The following is a 15,974-nucleotide window of genomic DNA, read 5'->3' as shown; positions in this document are numbered from 1 at the left end:
GTTTTAGTGCAGCTGAATTTGCTTACAATACATGACTATAAAGGATGTACTTAGTGTATATTACGAGCAGAAATTGCAAATGAAGTGAAGACTGAAATGAGTCAAAAGTGTTTTGAGACTCTAAGTTTCCTGCTTTACACATTTGTAGGGACAATAAACCCACTGCGAGGAAACGTCTTTACCAAAGGAATACAGATTAGCTTTAAAAATTTTATGCAATAGTTTTAACGTCTCATCTTCTCTGAGGCAGCCCCGTCTCCTGTTCCCATTCAGCTGAAATTTATTGAAATGTGTTATCTAAGACTGTGTTTGTTTGCGATATATCTGAAAATGACTTCCTAATTAAAATTCTTTGTCTTTTTTTTCATGGCTTTGCTAATGCTGTACATTTTCAGGTAAAAGATATTATATCAGACCGTGTACTGAAGAATATTCTGGAGAAGCTTCTATCGGTTAATGTTGTAAAGAAGCAATTGCATAAAACCATAATATTTTTCTAAATTTCACAGAGTAGTCTAGAGCCATAATTCTAGCCAATCAGTGGCAGACTTGACAGTCTAGGCGAAAGGATGGTAGGAAATCATTCTGCTTTTTTTCTGGAAAAAATACATTTCTACTCCATATGCCCAGTGAGTTTTTATTAATTTTTTGTTTAAGTGAAATTGGCATCCTGGTTGGATTTTGTAGTCAGGTTTTTGTTTGCTCTCTGTGTGCTATTGCTGGGAAATATTTGGGGAGAGGAGCTATTCTGGGGGTCAGCTGCCCCACAAATAAAACGTTTGAAGCAATTAGGTTGGAAAAAAAAACTATTTTTTGTTACTTATGTTTAAACTAAAATAGGCTGAACAACTGCACTTTAAATCTCCATTTGTTTAAATTAAATATTAATTACAATTAATATTAATACTAATTAGTTAATACAAATGATGTTTTGTTAATAGAATGTACATAAAAGATACACATAGCCAATATAGTCATTGGATAGAAAAATCCCATTATGAGGCCTCGCATTAATAATAATGGATTGGATTTATATAGCGCTTTTCAAGGCACCCAAAGCGCTTTACAATGCCACTATTCATTCACTCTTGCATTCACACACACTGGTGGAGGTAAGCTACAGTTGTAGCCACAGCTGCCCTGGGGCAGACTGACAGAAGCGAGGCTGCCATATCGTGCCATCGGCCCCTCTGGCCAACACCAGTAGGCCGTAGGGTAAAGTGTCTTGTCCAAGGACACAACGACCAGGACAGAGAGCCCGGGAATCGAACCGGCGACCTTCCGGTTACAGATGCGCTTCCCGACCACGGTTGCCGCATTGACTGTTTTTGCTGTCATCATCTTAGCTATTAGAAAATAGAGGTCACTAGAAAGGAACAGGGAGGCCTTGTGGCAAATTGTCAGTCACCAGGTAAGCCCACCCTAAGGCACACCCCTCTCTATCATCCTTTTTGACTCTGATTATAGTTTTAAAAATAAATAATATCTTGCGTTCAATAAGAAGCAGAGAAATTGAACTAAAACCTTCAACTGATCTGGAAAGAGTTTACTCAGGTTAATGTTTAATTAGATCTTAGATTGCTTTCTGAAATCAAAGTAGCAGCCTCCTGCTGGCACATCAGCACTGGCTTCATGTTTCAGACCCATAAGTTACATGCAACTTTCATATACTTAGTGGTTATAGAGCTATTACATGTAGTCTTGTTCCCCATTCAGTGACAAAAACAGTAATTTCTTAGAGCTTGGCTGCGCCACAGCCTACTTTGCTATTGTGTAAACTAAAATAATCCCAGCAGTTGCTGAAACAGCCATCTAGCTCAACACTGCAGTTTTCAAGGAAAGGTAGTAAGTATTTAGTCTCCCCTCCCCCCCCAAAAAAAGCAAAATCAAAACTTTGTATATACTATACACAGGTTCTGTCAGTTCTTGTTAAAAATGCCACTTTATTACTCTTAGTGTTATTTACACAGGAAACTCAGACATTTGGCTTTAGGACAGCTAGCAGGGGAGGTTATTACCTTAGTGGAGGTCTAAACTACTTCCTTCTATTCATAAGCATTTTTTCTGGCAAAAACATATTCAATTCAGGATTTTAGTTCAATATGTTTTTGTTGGAGAAGAATTACTGCATTAATATTCATATTATTTTTCTTGGCCACACACCTCAGGTCAGCTATATTTATTTGATGTGTTTATGAGGAATCGAGTTTCTGTGGTGTTTTGCAACGATTCTTGCTGGAATTTTGATATGAGGAGGTCATGTGAGCAAGCTATTTATCGTGAGCAAGTCCTACTGTGGTCAGTACTGTTTGTCTTACAGTAAAGCCGTATTTCAGTTATTGTTGTCACAGACAGTCAGTCTCTTCAGTATGTCATAAGTTGTTAGCATCATGCAGAAAGGAAGCCACAGCTACCACACAGGTTTGTTTTGAAGTTCTTGATTATGCCAAATTCCACAAGAAACATAAACTGCATGCGCTGCCCTGGTTGGATTTTGCTCTCAATAGTCAGATTTAGAAGTACCTCACACAAGAGAGCAGCAGTGTGCTCATATACAGATAATGCACAGATAAATGTACACACACACACACACACACACACACACACACACACATATATATGCCTTTGTTATGTTATTGTTTAGATGAAATCCCTCCTTTCAGCCTTTCTGCCTCTTGTGCGCTTCTTCCTTCCTGAAACAAACTAGTTAGTAATTAAAAGAGTCACGGTCAATTAGGTAAATTATTGCACAGCATGCCACACCTGAGGAGGGGGAACTGAAAAACAAAATTCTACCAGCCTCGTGCACCTACGTACGCACAGCTGTGGTCACATTCAGGGTGCAGATCCTCATTACGGATCATTTACGGAGCATTTTACAGCATCTGAGAACAATCCAAGGCATTTACAAGCAGCCACAAATCTACACAGCTATTCACACACATACACATAGATGGAGTCTTGTTTTATTGCATGTCAGAGAGCCTAGAGCTCTGTGGTATCCAGGTGTTTTCAGGCCCCTGCAGCTGTTGACAGGAAAAGGATGTGCTCATCAGTAGGCGGTAGTATCCAAGTAAGCATCGGCAGCCAGGCCTAAGATCAAAGGTCTTATATTAGAGACCTCAGAGCAGAGGTCACATCTCTTAGGTCACACACTTACAGTAAATTTTCCTTCTTACATATTTAGTCAATAGAAATGTTTTAGGGGCAAAGGTTTTATGGCTATAAGTGTTCAAAACAATAGAATGTGCACTTCAGATCCAAGGCGTTGTGTTTTTATTTTGTTTTTTTAAATGAAAAAAAAAGGACTTACACAGAGAAGCAAACAGAAAGTAAACCTGAACATGTGTGCATACAGTGCAGTCTGAGACATTCCTACTGTGACAAGCTGAAGGAATGAGCGCAACACTGACTGCCGTTGGGGATTTAATCTGATGAATGACTGGAACCTCATGCCTCTCTGTGGTAAGCACAGCATTTAGAGCAATTAAGTCAATGATTGTAAAACATCAACCACTGCACTTTGCCCAGTGTTTCTGCAAAACTTGCTTTCTTCCTTTCTCCTTTTATAGTAATGCAGCAGATATTAGCGCAAGACCTGATAAATCAGCCAGGTCTCAGCAACAATACAAGAGTAAGCATATTTTGTATGTGTAAAGTCATGCCGCAAACCCACACGGAGCCATGCAATGTGCGTAACGGCACATACAATAGCATTTTCAAATGGTCAAATGAGTCTTTGTTGAGAAATGTTTCCTTCTTGCCCCCTTTGTGTGATTTTTATGAGTGCATATGCTGTCATTTGGAAGACAGAATAAAGCAGGAATGAATGGCTGTGAGTTGTGCAGTCCGAATAAGTTCATATGCACTGCTTTTTATACCATCTCTAAGCTGTTTGTTAGAAGTCTAATTTAAAATCCCCGCAGTACCTCTGAGAATCTCATGTTCAAGAAAATCACTGTGAAGGCGTAAGAGGCAGAATTTCAGCAATACACTTTTATAATTACACTACACAGAAGAAATAATGATGCAATTCTACCACTAAAAGGACCCTCTGAACAAAGGTATATAAATAAATGATCATTATGTTACAAGGCAATCTCTAAACCCTAATGAATGTTCTATTGATTGGTAAAAAGGTGGTGATCAAGAAGTAAAGCCAAAGTAACAAAATTAAAGAATTTGTTGTCCAAAACAAAAAAGTTTTAGAAAAGAAAAGCTTTTCACTTTAAAAATAGCATAGCATGATAAATCATTGTACAGATTTATCATGTACAGACTGCAGACAATATATACTTCATTTTGGATTAAATGCAAAAATCACTTCATTCACATCCACAATCAGTTTTATGTTTTGAAACAAATATCACCAACTGAAAATATCAGGGTAGAAAGCAAAAGAAAGACGATACTGTCCCAATGCAACTGTGTGTTTATCCATTAAGACTGGACGAAAGGATTACTCAAGGATGCTGCACAAGACAAGCTGCTCTTTAAACCCCATTTCCCCTTTCCCAATAAGGATGAATCTTTCTCATCCTCTCTAACCACTCTGTTTCTCCTGCAGCCACTCCACGCTGTTTTTATTACAGAGAAAGGTACTGATATATACATTTCTAAATTTATGGCAAATGAAGAGTTTTCATTTTCCATGGAAAGTTTGTGTCCCATAAATATTTAGCACCCTGAAACAAAGGGCTCTGCCAACCTTCATGCAAACAACTTGAAATGAAGCATGGACCCATATGTACACACATGCTCAAATCTGCAAACACATTTACACTTTAACTGCCTTTTTTTGTAACAAGGACACTATACTCTAATGCCTACTAAAAACCTACAATACACTTGGGGCGCACCCACACATACAATGCTTAAATTATGCTTTTTTCATCATAATGTGTTGGGATCTTTAGAAAACAGCTCACGCTCACACACATGCACACATATTGATAATGCCAACAAACTCCCAGCCCCCGTGGCATCAATGATATCTATAGAGCTGCGGCCCCTGATGGACAGTACTCCTTACATCTAAACTAGTGAAACCAAGTCAAGCTGTCCTCAGTCCTACAAAAAGTAGACCAATAAGAACGTATTGTGCGAGTGCTCCAGAAGTTTTCATAAGCTAAAAGCTTTGATACAACCCTAATTCCAAAAGAATCTAAAGACAAACAGAATTTTATTTAATAGAATATAAAACAATATCAAATGTTTCATGCTGTGGCCCCTCTCTCCTTTTGTCAGGGGGCCACAGCATCCATGTTTTCCAGAAATAATTTCAACACAATGGAAAACTAAAACAGAGACCTTTGCACACTGTTTTCTTCATTCTGTCTCAGTGCACCTCTGCACTGTGTTTTTAAAGTACACAATTCAAATTTCAATTTGTGTGACTACAGAACTTTGACTCAGTCTGTTTTACATGAGCTTTGGCCTAGAGAAGATGTTGGAATTTCTGCATCATGGACACAGGGCTTCACATTTGCATGACAGAGCTTTAACCAGCATTAGTGGCTGGCATGGTGAACTGTGTTCACAGGCAATGGTTTCTTGAAGTGATCCTAAGCCTTTTCAATGATTTCCAGAGATTTCTTCAGATTTTTCTCAGTTTAAACATTTAATATGTTTTCTGTGTTCAATTGTGAAATAAATACAACTTTATGACATTGGTAAACCATTGCATTCTGTTTTTAGTTTTGTTTTACACAGCATCCCAACTTTTTCAGAATTGGATTTGGATTTGGAGTGCTCCAGAAGTTTCCATAAGCTAAAAGCTTTGATACAACCCTAATTCCAAAAGAATCTAAAGACAAACAGAATTATTTTTAATAGAATATAAAACAATATCAAATGTTTCAATTAAGAAATTGCTTAATTTTTAAATCCAACAAGTTGGACGGCCCCTCTCTCCTTTTGTCAGGGGGCCACAGCATCTATGTTTTCCAGAAATAATTTAAAATAAAAAGCGTGCATCTGCTTGCGCGGGTGTGTGTAGGTGTCTGACCTTTGAGGATGACCTCCAGTTCATCTCGTAAGATGTCAAAGGTGCTGTATCTAGAGGTGGTCTCAGGGATGATGTTCTTTTTAAGCCACCCTCCACAGGCATACTGGTAGAAGTTGTCACAGGGGTCCACGTTAGCGTCCATGTTCTCAATGAGACGAGACGCTGCATGGACGGAGAGGAAACAAACTCCATGAAATGAAGGAATACAGAAATAAGCAAGCCATTGTTTAAGGCTATACAGTTTAAGTAAAAATAACCAACAAATCTATGACAGTGTATATGAAACCTATAATTTGTATTCAAAATTGTGCATAGTGCTGTATAGTTTGTTCAACAAGTACAAGTCAGTGAAACCTACCATTGCACTATTTAATAATATAATATTTGGACAAATGTATTGACAGCAAAAAGCTAACAAGCTGCAGGCTACACTAAAGGGACTCATTTGAGTATTACTGATGTGAACACATTTCTGTTTAATAATTAAAACTATTGTTAACTTAGATTTAATAAAAATAAATGCATTCAAAGCATAAATATTAGGCTGAAAACAGAAAATATACAGTAAATGAAATCCCGTAAATGTGTGTTAAGTTAAATAACCAAAAAGTTGAAACTAATTTTATTGGGTTTCCCCAAAAGCAGATCAACCTGCCCTTCTCCCGGTCATAGATGACACAAATAGATGGATAACAAGCAGAAAAACAGGTCAGAGACTAACACAGATCAAATTTTGTTTCATAAATAACTGTCAGCTGAACTGATATTCTCCTTGAACACACATGTCCACTCTTAATCACTGCAATTTAGGTGGATAATGGAAGATGGCAACTTGAAGTTCCAGTTAACATGGTCTATTTTATTTTTTTATATGGCTTGAACTAATGTGATATAACACATTGATAAGTGATCTGTGAAAATCTTTTCATGTTTTCAGTTGTTATATAAAGCTAAAGATATGAGCTGTCTGAGGCATTATAAATGGTTGACTGCATCTTTTCACATATGTTTCAGCAAGACAGTGAAAAGAACTTCAAAACACTGAAATGCTGAAACTTCACAGAGAACGTTGACTAAGCAGAACGAAGGCAGGAATTGTCAGGGCTCTTTCTGTAGGTCACTGAATAACCTGTAAAAAGAAAAGAGCATTTGCAATCATGATCTCCCTAAAGCCTGAAATGCTTGCTGTTGCAGTAGCAAAATATTCAACAAAAGAAGATACAAAAATACATTTCTGTGGTATAAATGTAACATTTGCAGCAATGCAAAAGGAAAAAAAGCGGTATAATGACAGTGATTGAGTTCAGCGTTGCACCGGTACTCGAAAGATGTATACTTTTTTTAAACTGCAATTAAATTCCACAAGGCAGCTCAGAGATCTCCTGTGACAAGGCTGTCTGTCAAATTTGACTGAACTGGGACACCAGCTCTCCAAAAATGCATCAGAAATGAATCAGCATCTGTTGCTAGAAACGGGAGGTAGAGTTTTAACCAGTTAATCTTGTATTTCATGTATTTTTCTCTCCTATGAGATGTTTTTAACAATGTGAAAAAATAAAGTAATAATGTTTCATATTAGTATAGATGAAGAGAGAGACAGGGGTTCTTTTTTTTTAAGGATAACAACAGAGCTGTTGGGAGCTACTCTTACAATTTTAGTAAAAATGTCATGTTCACTGACAGGAATCATGATTAAAAAAAAAAGAAGAGAGAGAGAAAGATAAGAAAAATTGGTTGTGTGACAACAGCTTTGTGTGATATTCATAAACGTTATGCAAGATTGCTTATTGCTGGAGACGCGGTCAAAGAATATTTACAGTGGAAATAATGAACTCCATAACAAACTCTTAATATGCTGAGAAAAAGAAGTTTCAGCTTTGGACTGTTTTGCTTCATCTATACCTGCTTAACGAATTACCAGTTTCTCAGCTTCTGTTTCCTATGAGAATCTGAAGTGGCAATTTCTCCAAGTATGTCTGAAATCCCTGGGCTTCATGTGGCAAACTCAGTTTTCCTATCTTCTCCGTCTTCCCTTGAGAAGAATCAAAGCCTGCAGAACGAGCCATTGAAGAGAATGCACAAACAAACATTGCTTACCTGACTGTGTGCAGTCCGCTGTGGTGCAGATTTCATCTACAGAAAATGCAAAACAAATCATTACTCAGTGGGATTTTTGCGGCTATCTGTCATGATGTCATATCCTATTCCTCTTACTCCACTTCCATTTTCTCTCAGTTCCTTTGTTTATTTGTTCTTCTTCTTGCAAATAACGTGTGTAACTCTCACTATCAGGAATTATTTAGATGGTAAAGTGTTAATGAAATTCAGTCTGACACAAGAAACAAAGTACTGTATGACCTTAAACAGAATGCGTCATGAGTTATGTGGAATTGCACATGATGTGCACACAGCTATGTGCATGAACGGGCACAAACAAGGTATTGAACTTTAATCTTTATGACTTGGTAGTTTACACATTTATGAAGCAAAAAGCCTCAAACTTAATTTGATTCCTCTTTCTGTTAGACGATTGTTTTCTAAACCTGCAAATTTTCACATTCCTTTTATTATTATTTAATCTATACATCTATAAATAAGCTTCCTATTATCACTGTTAATTTATTCCTACATAGCTTGTGCCACATTCCATTAACCCTGGATCTGCAGTGATATATGTGAAACTCCTAATATTATATAAAATGAGCCTTCTGTCATGTGCAAGTGACAGTTTAATAAATCATAAAGAACATAAAAAAGCACGAAAATTTATGTATATGTTAAAAAACTGACAAATGAAACAGATTTATTTGCCTTCCACTGGCAAAGAAAGGTTTTCTTACTGTTCTTTTATCATAATTTCTCCTGATTTGAAATAAACATCAAAATATATTTACATATATTCTCATCTGGGATCAGATTTTGTACAATGGGTGTACAAAGGTGCCAAAAAACACAATGGAAATTTTATTTATTTTTTTTAAAAAGGACCTTTAAGAGTGTTTTCTTCATTCTGTCTCAGTGACTGCACTTCTGCACTGTGTTTTTAAAGTACACAGCTCAAGTGTCATCTATCACCTGAACAAAGTGCTGCTCTTCACCAGGCTTCTTTGTGCTCACCATTAACCATGAACTCAGTTGAAAGCAATTGTCCTTCCATGTACACAGTTTAAAGGCAATCTTGAAAAGTTTGGAAAAGTTTGGTTAAGATGATGCTCAGTAACACTCGGTGGCTGTCAAAAGTATTTTTAATTACTTGATGCATTTGTATTGATAAGGATTTTGTTAGGTGCAGAAAACCTTCATCAGCATGAGCCTGACAAAAACTCCAAAAATGTTTGTCCTTTGAGCTACTCAAGGTTTTCGATATTTCTTATTTATCTTTATCAGTCTTCTGTTGTTAGATCACTCACCCGTCTTCTGTGTGGCAAAGAGGATGATGAGGGCAATGATGACAATGAAGAGCAGGGAGACAATAGTAATGAGGCCGATCTCCAGGGAGGTCCATCGGAGCTTCTTAGCCGACTTGGGGGTGTTGGTCTCTGTCATTCTTGGCACTCCTTCTTCAACTGCCGCCTGTATCAACTCACCTATGGAGTTTTGACTGAAATGATTAGTCAGCTGAGAGGAAACTAATCAGCAGCTATTCTAATGAGCAACAAATTCTGATTTAGTAAGCAAAAACCTTAAAATGCATACATGCTGACGTTTGTAGTTTGTGTATACTGGTTGCACAAAATAAGTAACTTAATGTTGGCACATTGGGACATTTTTGCAGTTTTGTGGCAAATGTTGCTTTAATTTATTAGAAATTATTCAATAATTTAATATAAAAATAATAATTCAATCTAAATATAACAAAATGAATGGATTCAGATAATAGCAATGAGCCAAAAATATAAGTAGAACTAAAAATCCCAGTCATTGGGAACCTTAAAGTTTGGGAATTTTTTTTTCTCTGTTTTTTTGGACCATGTACTTTTCTAAAATAGAAGGTATTAGTTGAATCTTTTTGTTGCTTTCTTAGGCACATGCAGAAAAAAGAAAGAAAAAGTTAAAAGGAGATAAAAGACACGGCAATGTTAGGAAAACAAATGAGGGGGGGGGAAAAGAAACCGTAAAAACTTTTTTTTTCTTGGAGTGAAAGGTGAAAATAATGGAAGTTCTTACCCTGGTGACTGTACGCTCCCAACAAAAAAAAGGAAAGCAAAAGGAAAAAAAAGCAAAAATAAAAGAACAAAATGCAAAAACAGAGAAGGAAGCACACACTTCTGAAGAACAGAAAACAAGCGCAACCTTTCCTCTGCTCTTCTCTATGCAGTGTTGTTTTCCTCTCCGGGGCCAAGTGAGAACTTTACAAAGTTCATGAAACAAGTAGTTAAGTCTATCTCTGAAGGCAATTAATCCTTAATCCTTTAACAGCGCTGCACAGACATGCACTCATTCAGTGACTGCACACAAACACTCATCCACAGCCATGCTCTCATACACACTACAAGCTATAGTGTCATGAGGTGTCTATGCAGATGGGTGGGTCTTGCCACATGCAGGCTGAGATGAGAGCGCTGCGTGACCAAAGGACAAAGTCTCCTAACTGTCTTTGAACGAACAGACAACTACAGACACGCATCATGTCCTCCCACACACCCCCAATCCACATTTATCAAATGTAACCACAGTCTTGCTGGATGTAAATTCACCTATCAATCCACTTCATGACTAAACAATAACCCGAGGTAAAGTAAACCTCTGAGGTTATGGCTGTTATCCAGCCTGATAAGCCACTATTACACACACCAAGCACAGATCCCCACAGGCAGGGTGCTTTCCCAACTCTACACCGAAACTAAAGCATGTAAGACATCACCAAGATTTACTACAGGGAAGTGGCAACTGGACTTGATTCTACAACTGTAATAAAGGCCAGGGAAAATATGGGGGGAAACAAGTGATTGAAAAGATAAAAAAAAGGAGATGAGACAGTACGATGACACAAGTTGATATGTTAGTCGCAACTTCCTGTCAACCCCTCTCAGACTGCAGGAGGGGGCAGAAACTTTGTCTGCGAGCACACACATCACTGTGACAGCAGTCCCACAGCTCTAATAAAACCATGTGTGCATGTCAGCATTGTAGAGGCTGTATATTATATTCAGCCACGCTTCCTGACACTTTGCATGCCAAGAAGTCGAATGTCTGCAAAATATATTAAAAGGGAAACTGAACATAAAGACGCAGTGAAGGAATGTGCAAAAAGAGTTGAGAGCAAGAGGAAGAAAAGGTGCAAGAAAAACTGAGCAGGACACTTAGAGGTCCTGAGTGACTCCCTAAAAGTGTATTCAGGCACGTTTAGCGGAGTCCTATAGGAGCACTAATACTGTCCCACTCATGTTCTATTTGTCATTACGCTTACTGCTGTGTTTCTGGGGCTACAAATTTAAAGTAAGGTTATTCTCATTTACTCATTAACATTGGATCTGGTTAGGTGAAGGGGACCTATTTGCAGTGACAGTGATGCTTTTAAAGATGTTTACTCCGTCAGTGTGTGTGACAGAGAACACCTAATCCATGTTAAATGTTGCTACTCCAGTTACAGGATGCAGTCAATTTTTTTTTTCTAATGCTGTGGCTCAGAGCGTATTTGAAAAGTATGCACTGCTGTGTCTGTATTTTAAGATAATAGTTTCTGAAAGGAGCCACAAAAATCAAAACTCATTTTTCCCCACTCTGTCTGCCTTTCTTGATATATCTAAAACATAAACAGCCCAAATCTTGTGAGACCACACAAACCCCTTCAAAATTAAACCCATCATTCACTGAGACACCTGAAAACACCCATGTGCCTATACGCACACGCACACATACACAATCGACACAACACTACTTGCAAAGTCACTTTTTTTTTTACAACTTACATACATGTGAGCAATTAATATGTCCAGTGTCTAAATGGGTTTGAATACATGGAGGAATGTGGCCTACTTTAACTGAAAATAACACCTTCTCTGGGATAGGATTTTTAGCGCGGGGCCTATAGCTGCGCACTGAAGACTAAAATCATCTTTGAGTGAAGAGTCCCTGTGCGCAAAGGTGCTGTGATCTAGATAAAATGAAGTCCACCTCTTATATTGCTGTCCAAATGGTTTTTGCAAAAGCAGTATGAATGCAACTGTAAAAATAACTTTTAAAGGGATATAACACCAAACTTACAGCAACACCACCAGTCCCCACGCAGCTGGAATACAGTGCACTAGTATCACAGAGAGGTTAGAGGATACCCAGCTGGAACAGTGTTTTCTTGACGCACCAAATGCATCTAAGTTTTAAACTATGGTGGAGAAAAAAATAAGGCTCAGCGCACACACCGTGCTTCGGAACTGAGAAATGCGTGCCAGCTCCTCATCTCCTGTTGCACGTCAGAAACTCCGAGGGGGGTGGCATGATCAACTGGTGCACGCTGCCCCGTGTCACTGAAGCAGCACGGGCGCGCAAGCAAAACCGATGCGCGCGCACACACGCGCACACACTCACACATACGCTCTCACACACACGCACATAGAGGCGCCGACGCACACAGATGGCACAGCTTTACAAGAGCGCTTGGTTTGCGTGAGCGACTTACCAGATATGTCGGGAAATTTACGGTCGATGATATATATGGGCATCACATCCACTGATCAAACATCCATCAAATCCACGGAGGGAACGCGAACTGCTGATCGATCTATTCCAGACGATCTATTTGCTTCACCCGGGATTTCAACAAGACACAAACCGATCCCGCCTCTCTTCTTCTCCTTCTTCTCCCTCTTCTCTTTCCTCTGGCTGTCTATTCTAGGAGTACAAGAACACACAAACGAACACACTCACGCACAGAGCCTTCTCTACAACTACCTACCGTACTGTACCACATCTACCCAGAGAGGATCGCTGAATTTAAAATGATCCATCAGAGTCTTGCGCAACTGTGTGATCCACACAGGGGAGACCCCATATTTATACAGCCCGTGACATACAGTAAAGCAGTGAAGTAGCCCTCTGAAGTTAGAGTCCATAGAGTCGTTGCCTCCTCCGCTAGGGCGACGTTTAGAAGTGACCCTGTCAGCTGCACTTGCTACTAGTGGTGCCTAAATAGCCCCAAGGCGCAGATTCAGACGAACAGTGCCATGGACTGATGTGTACCTTATTTTGTATAGCCTACTTATAGAGCTTTTAGTAGCTTTTAAGCCTGAGCAATAATGGCAAAATGTACAGCAAATTCTCTGTTTTTAAGCTACACTATGCTTAATGGGTCTAAAATGCATAATTTGAATTAATAAGGACGAGCAGCTTTTAATGGAAATATTGCCTGCATTGATTTACATATGCAAGAAAAAATGATTTGTAACAGTGCAATCGACATGCAAGCAATAGGGACACATGGATTAGTCTTCTTTTCTTTCCTTTTCTTTTTTTTTTGTCACTGGAGGCCTAGACAGTCCTAAAGATGCAAACATAAAACATGTATTCACCACTGATTCACCATTGACCACTTATTGCTGCAGGGTCTTTATCTTAGAATAATAAAGTTCCTTGAGGCGACTGTTGTTCCGATTTGACGCTATATAAATAAAATTGTATTGAATTGAACTGAACTGATTCAAGCTATGAATCATAAAAATCTACACCGTCTATGTGGAGTGATCTCAACACTCAGTGAATAGAGATTGTCTCATTCTTTTTAAACTGTCAGTCTATTCTACCTAAATCATGTTTACTGTTACCAGGGCTGGGAGTGTTATATTAAATATATCTGTGAATGTATGAGAGCTGTTTGGCCTTGTCATAGTATCGTGCCTATTGGGTGTTAGTGAGTTTTTAAGGCAAGTCAAAAAAAACCAAAAAACTTAAATTTATTATATTCTCCATGTTACTGTTGAGTTAGTTGTGACCTTTTGCTCCTACTCCACTTACTATTTAACAACAATGTTCGCCAGTGGGCCATTCATGTAAGACCAGTCAACTTCTGCAAACAGTGGAGGGTGTTTGAACTGAAAGTGAGAGGGGTAGAAACTACATGACACTGGGAAATGAATGATTTCATTCATTCATGTCTTATTTATTTATTTATTTATTTATTCATTAGTAAGTATAATAAACATTTCACAATATTGTAATAAAGATGGATTATCCGGTCAAAGAGAGTTCCCTCGGTTTAAAACTCAAAAAATAAACATCACTCTCCTGTGTTATAGTTTTAAAGCCTAGTAGTCATAGTTTTGTTGATCCATTCATTCACCCCAAGCTCTTTCTTAGATAGCTTTTGTGGTTGTATAACTATGTGACCATACTTCCTCTTTAGCTCTTGTCATTATAGATAAAAGACCTTATCACAATAAAACAGAAGGTCATAGATCACAATAAGCTACTTTGTCAGCTCCACTATCAATCATGTGAATTACACCAGGAAAAAAAAATAAGCAAGCCTATTTAATGTCACCCAATTATCCTGTCCATGTTTCATTGCCTGCAATCACAAAAAAAGTATGCATGCCCTCCAAGGAATTCCCATCTGTGTACATCTTTCGAATATCTGTGAAGCTGAACTGACAGCAGTTTTCACAGCAGCTGTCTGTCAGTGCATTTAAAGGATGTTCATTTGCCTGGAGTGCAACCACTGTGATCATATTTTCCATCGTTGTGTTTCTGTGCTCTTCACATAAAACCTATTGCCCCTTCTCTGTTGGCCATTTGAGCTCTGTTCGCTGTCAGTAAACCCAGCATGTTATGGACTCCTGGAGAGTATTGGATTTTAATTGCGCTGTGCCTGAGGTGACACAGGTATTAAAAAGTCTTTTGTTGTAAAAAATAGGTCGATGTGTGGAAAAACAGACACAAACATACAGACACACACTCTTTTCATTCTTTTTAGGTCTTTGGGTCTTTTTAAGGTAGGCTGTATTTTTCAAGCTCAACGGGGTGCCACACTAATCTAAAATGATTTTCATCCAAGCTCATTTCCATGTTTACCATCTCAGTTGTAAATGGCACTACACGGATACAAATATGCATCAATTACCCTCGTGGACATCGCATGGGTTGAATAAAAAGAAATGCTGCCTTTCTGTCATTTTAATTTTAATTTAGTACCATTTATTTCTTAGAATAAAAATAAAAACTTCCACATTTTCATTAGATATGATTCATCAGCTGAGTTTTGTGCAACAATATTGTGGATGTGATTGATTTCCAGACAACTGGAAGCAAAAACCGTGACTAATAACCAGTTCTGCATTTGGTAGGCATATGCTTGTGAATAAGCAGAAGAAAACGAATAGATGGATGCTTGTGAATCACACAGGACAGGCAGTTTGTCACAATTTTAAAAAGATATGCTTTGTTCGTAATTAATGTAACTGATGTCTAAGTGTTAGGCGTTTGTCACCAAGGTACGAAGGGTTTGTATCAAGGTCGCTCAGATGGGTTGTACTAACACGGGAGCACTTCTACTATCAGCAACGGACGAGCCGTCCTATTCAGCTCAAAATGTGCTGTCACTACACATAAACATGCACACGTAATCTACACCCGAAGTACAGATCCACAGAAACACAGCCACAAGTTTAATGACTCACATTTACTACACAAACATTAATAACCTTGTCACTCATAGAGGCGGACTTTCAGCCCAAGCTTTGCGACAGTCATGAGGTGGCTTGCAGAGGAATACAGAAGTGCAAAACATAGAAAACACAGGAAAATGGTTAAAAGTACCAGATTACTCAGTATTTCCAGACAGCCTCAGACTGTTTTGTTCTTATTTTTTATGAATTATTGTCACAAGGAATTGGATATACTCTGCACTACACTAACAAAATTCATTTGTTGTTATTTTACAGTTCCACGACACTAACTCTTCAGTGATTTACTGGAATCACTGTGAAATACTATATGTAGTATTAGGTGTATACATAGAGTGCAGGAATATTAT

General features: G+C 38.2%; 1 protein-coding gene across 3 annotated transcripts in view; it reads right to left on the bottom strand.

The window, feature by feature from the left end:
- The window catches only part of LOC146503369 (neprilysin-like), a 34,055-nt gene extending 20,945 nt beyond the window's left edge, over window positions 1-13,110 (bottom strand). The window contains exons 1-4 of one of the 3 annotated variants that reach the window (XM_085184069.1): window positions 12,627-13,110; window positions 9,418-9,594; window positions 8,105-8,140; window positions 6,008-6,169 (exon numbers count right to left, since the gene is read on the bottom strand). In XM_085184069.1, the coding sequence (XP_085040195.1) occupies window positions 6,008-6,169; window positions 8,105-8,140; window positions 9,418-9,594; window positions 12,627-12,669 (418 nt within the window). In that variant the 5' untranslated portion in view covers window positions 12,670-13,110. Of the gene's footprint in view, window positions 1-6,007; window positions 6,170-8,104; window positions 8,141-9,417; window positions 9,595-10,174; window positions 12,598-12,626 lie in introns of those variants that run through there. The other 2 variants (XM_085184071.1, XM_085184070.1) reach the window with 2 other exon arrangements.
- Between the last annotated feature and the right edge of the window lie 2,864 nt (window positions 13,111-15,974).

This window comes from Neolamprologus multifasciatus, chromosome 14 (genome assembly GCF_963576455.1).
Source record: "Neolamprologus multifasciatus chromosome 14, fNeoMul1.2, whole genome shotgun sequence".
NCBI classification, from domain to species: Eukaryota; Metazoa; Chordata; class Actinopteri; order Cichliformes; family Cichlidae; genus Neolamprologus; species Neolamprologus multifasciatus.
Note: the sequence above shows the minus strand (reverse complement) of the source record. Positions and strands in the feature narration are given on the sequence as shown.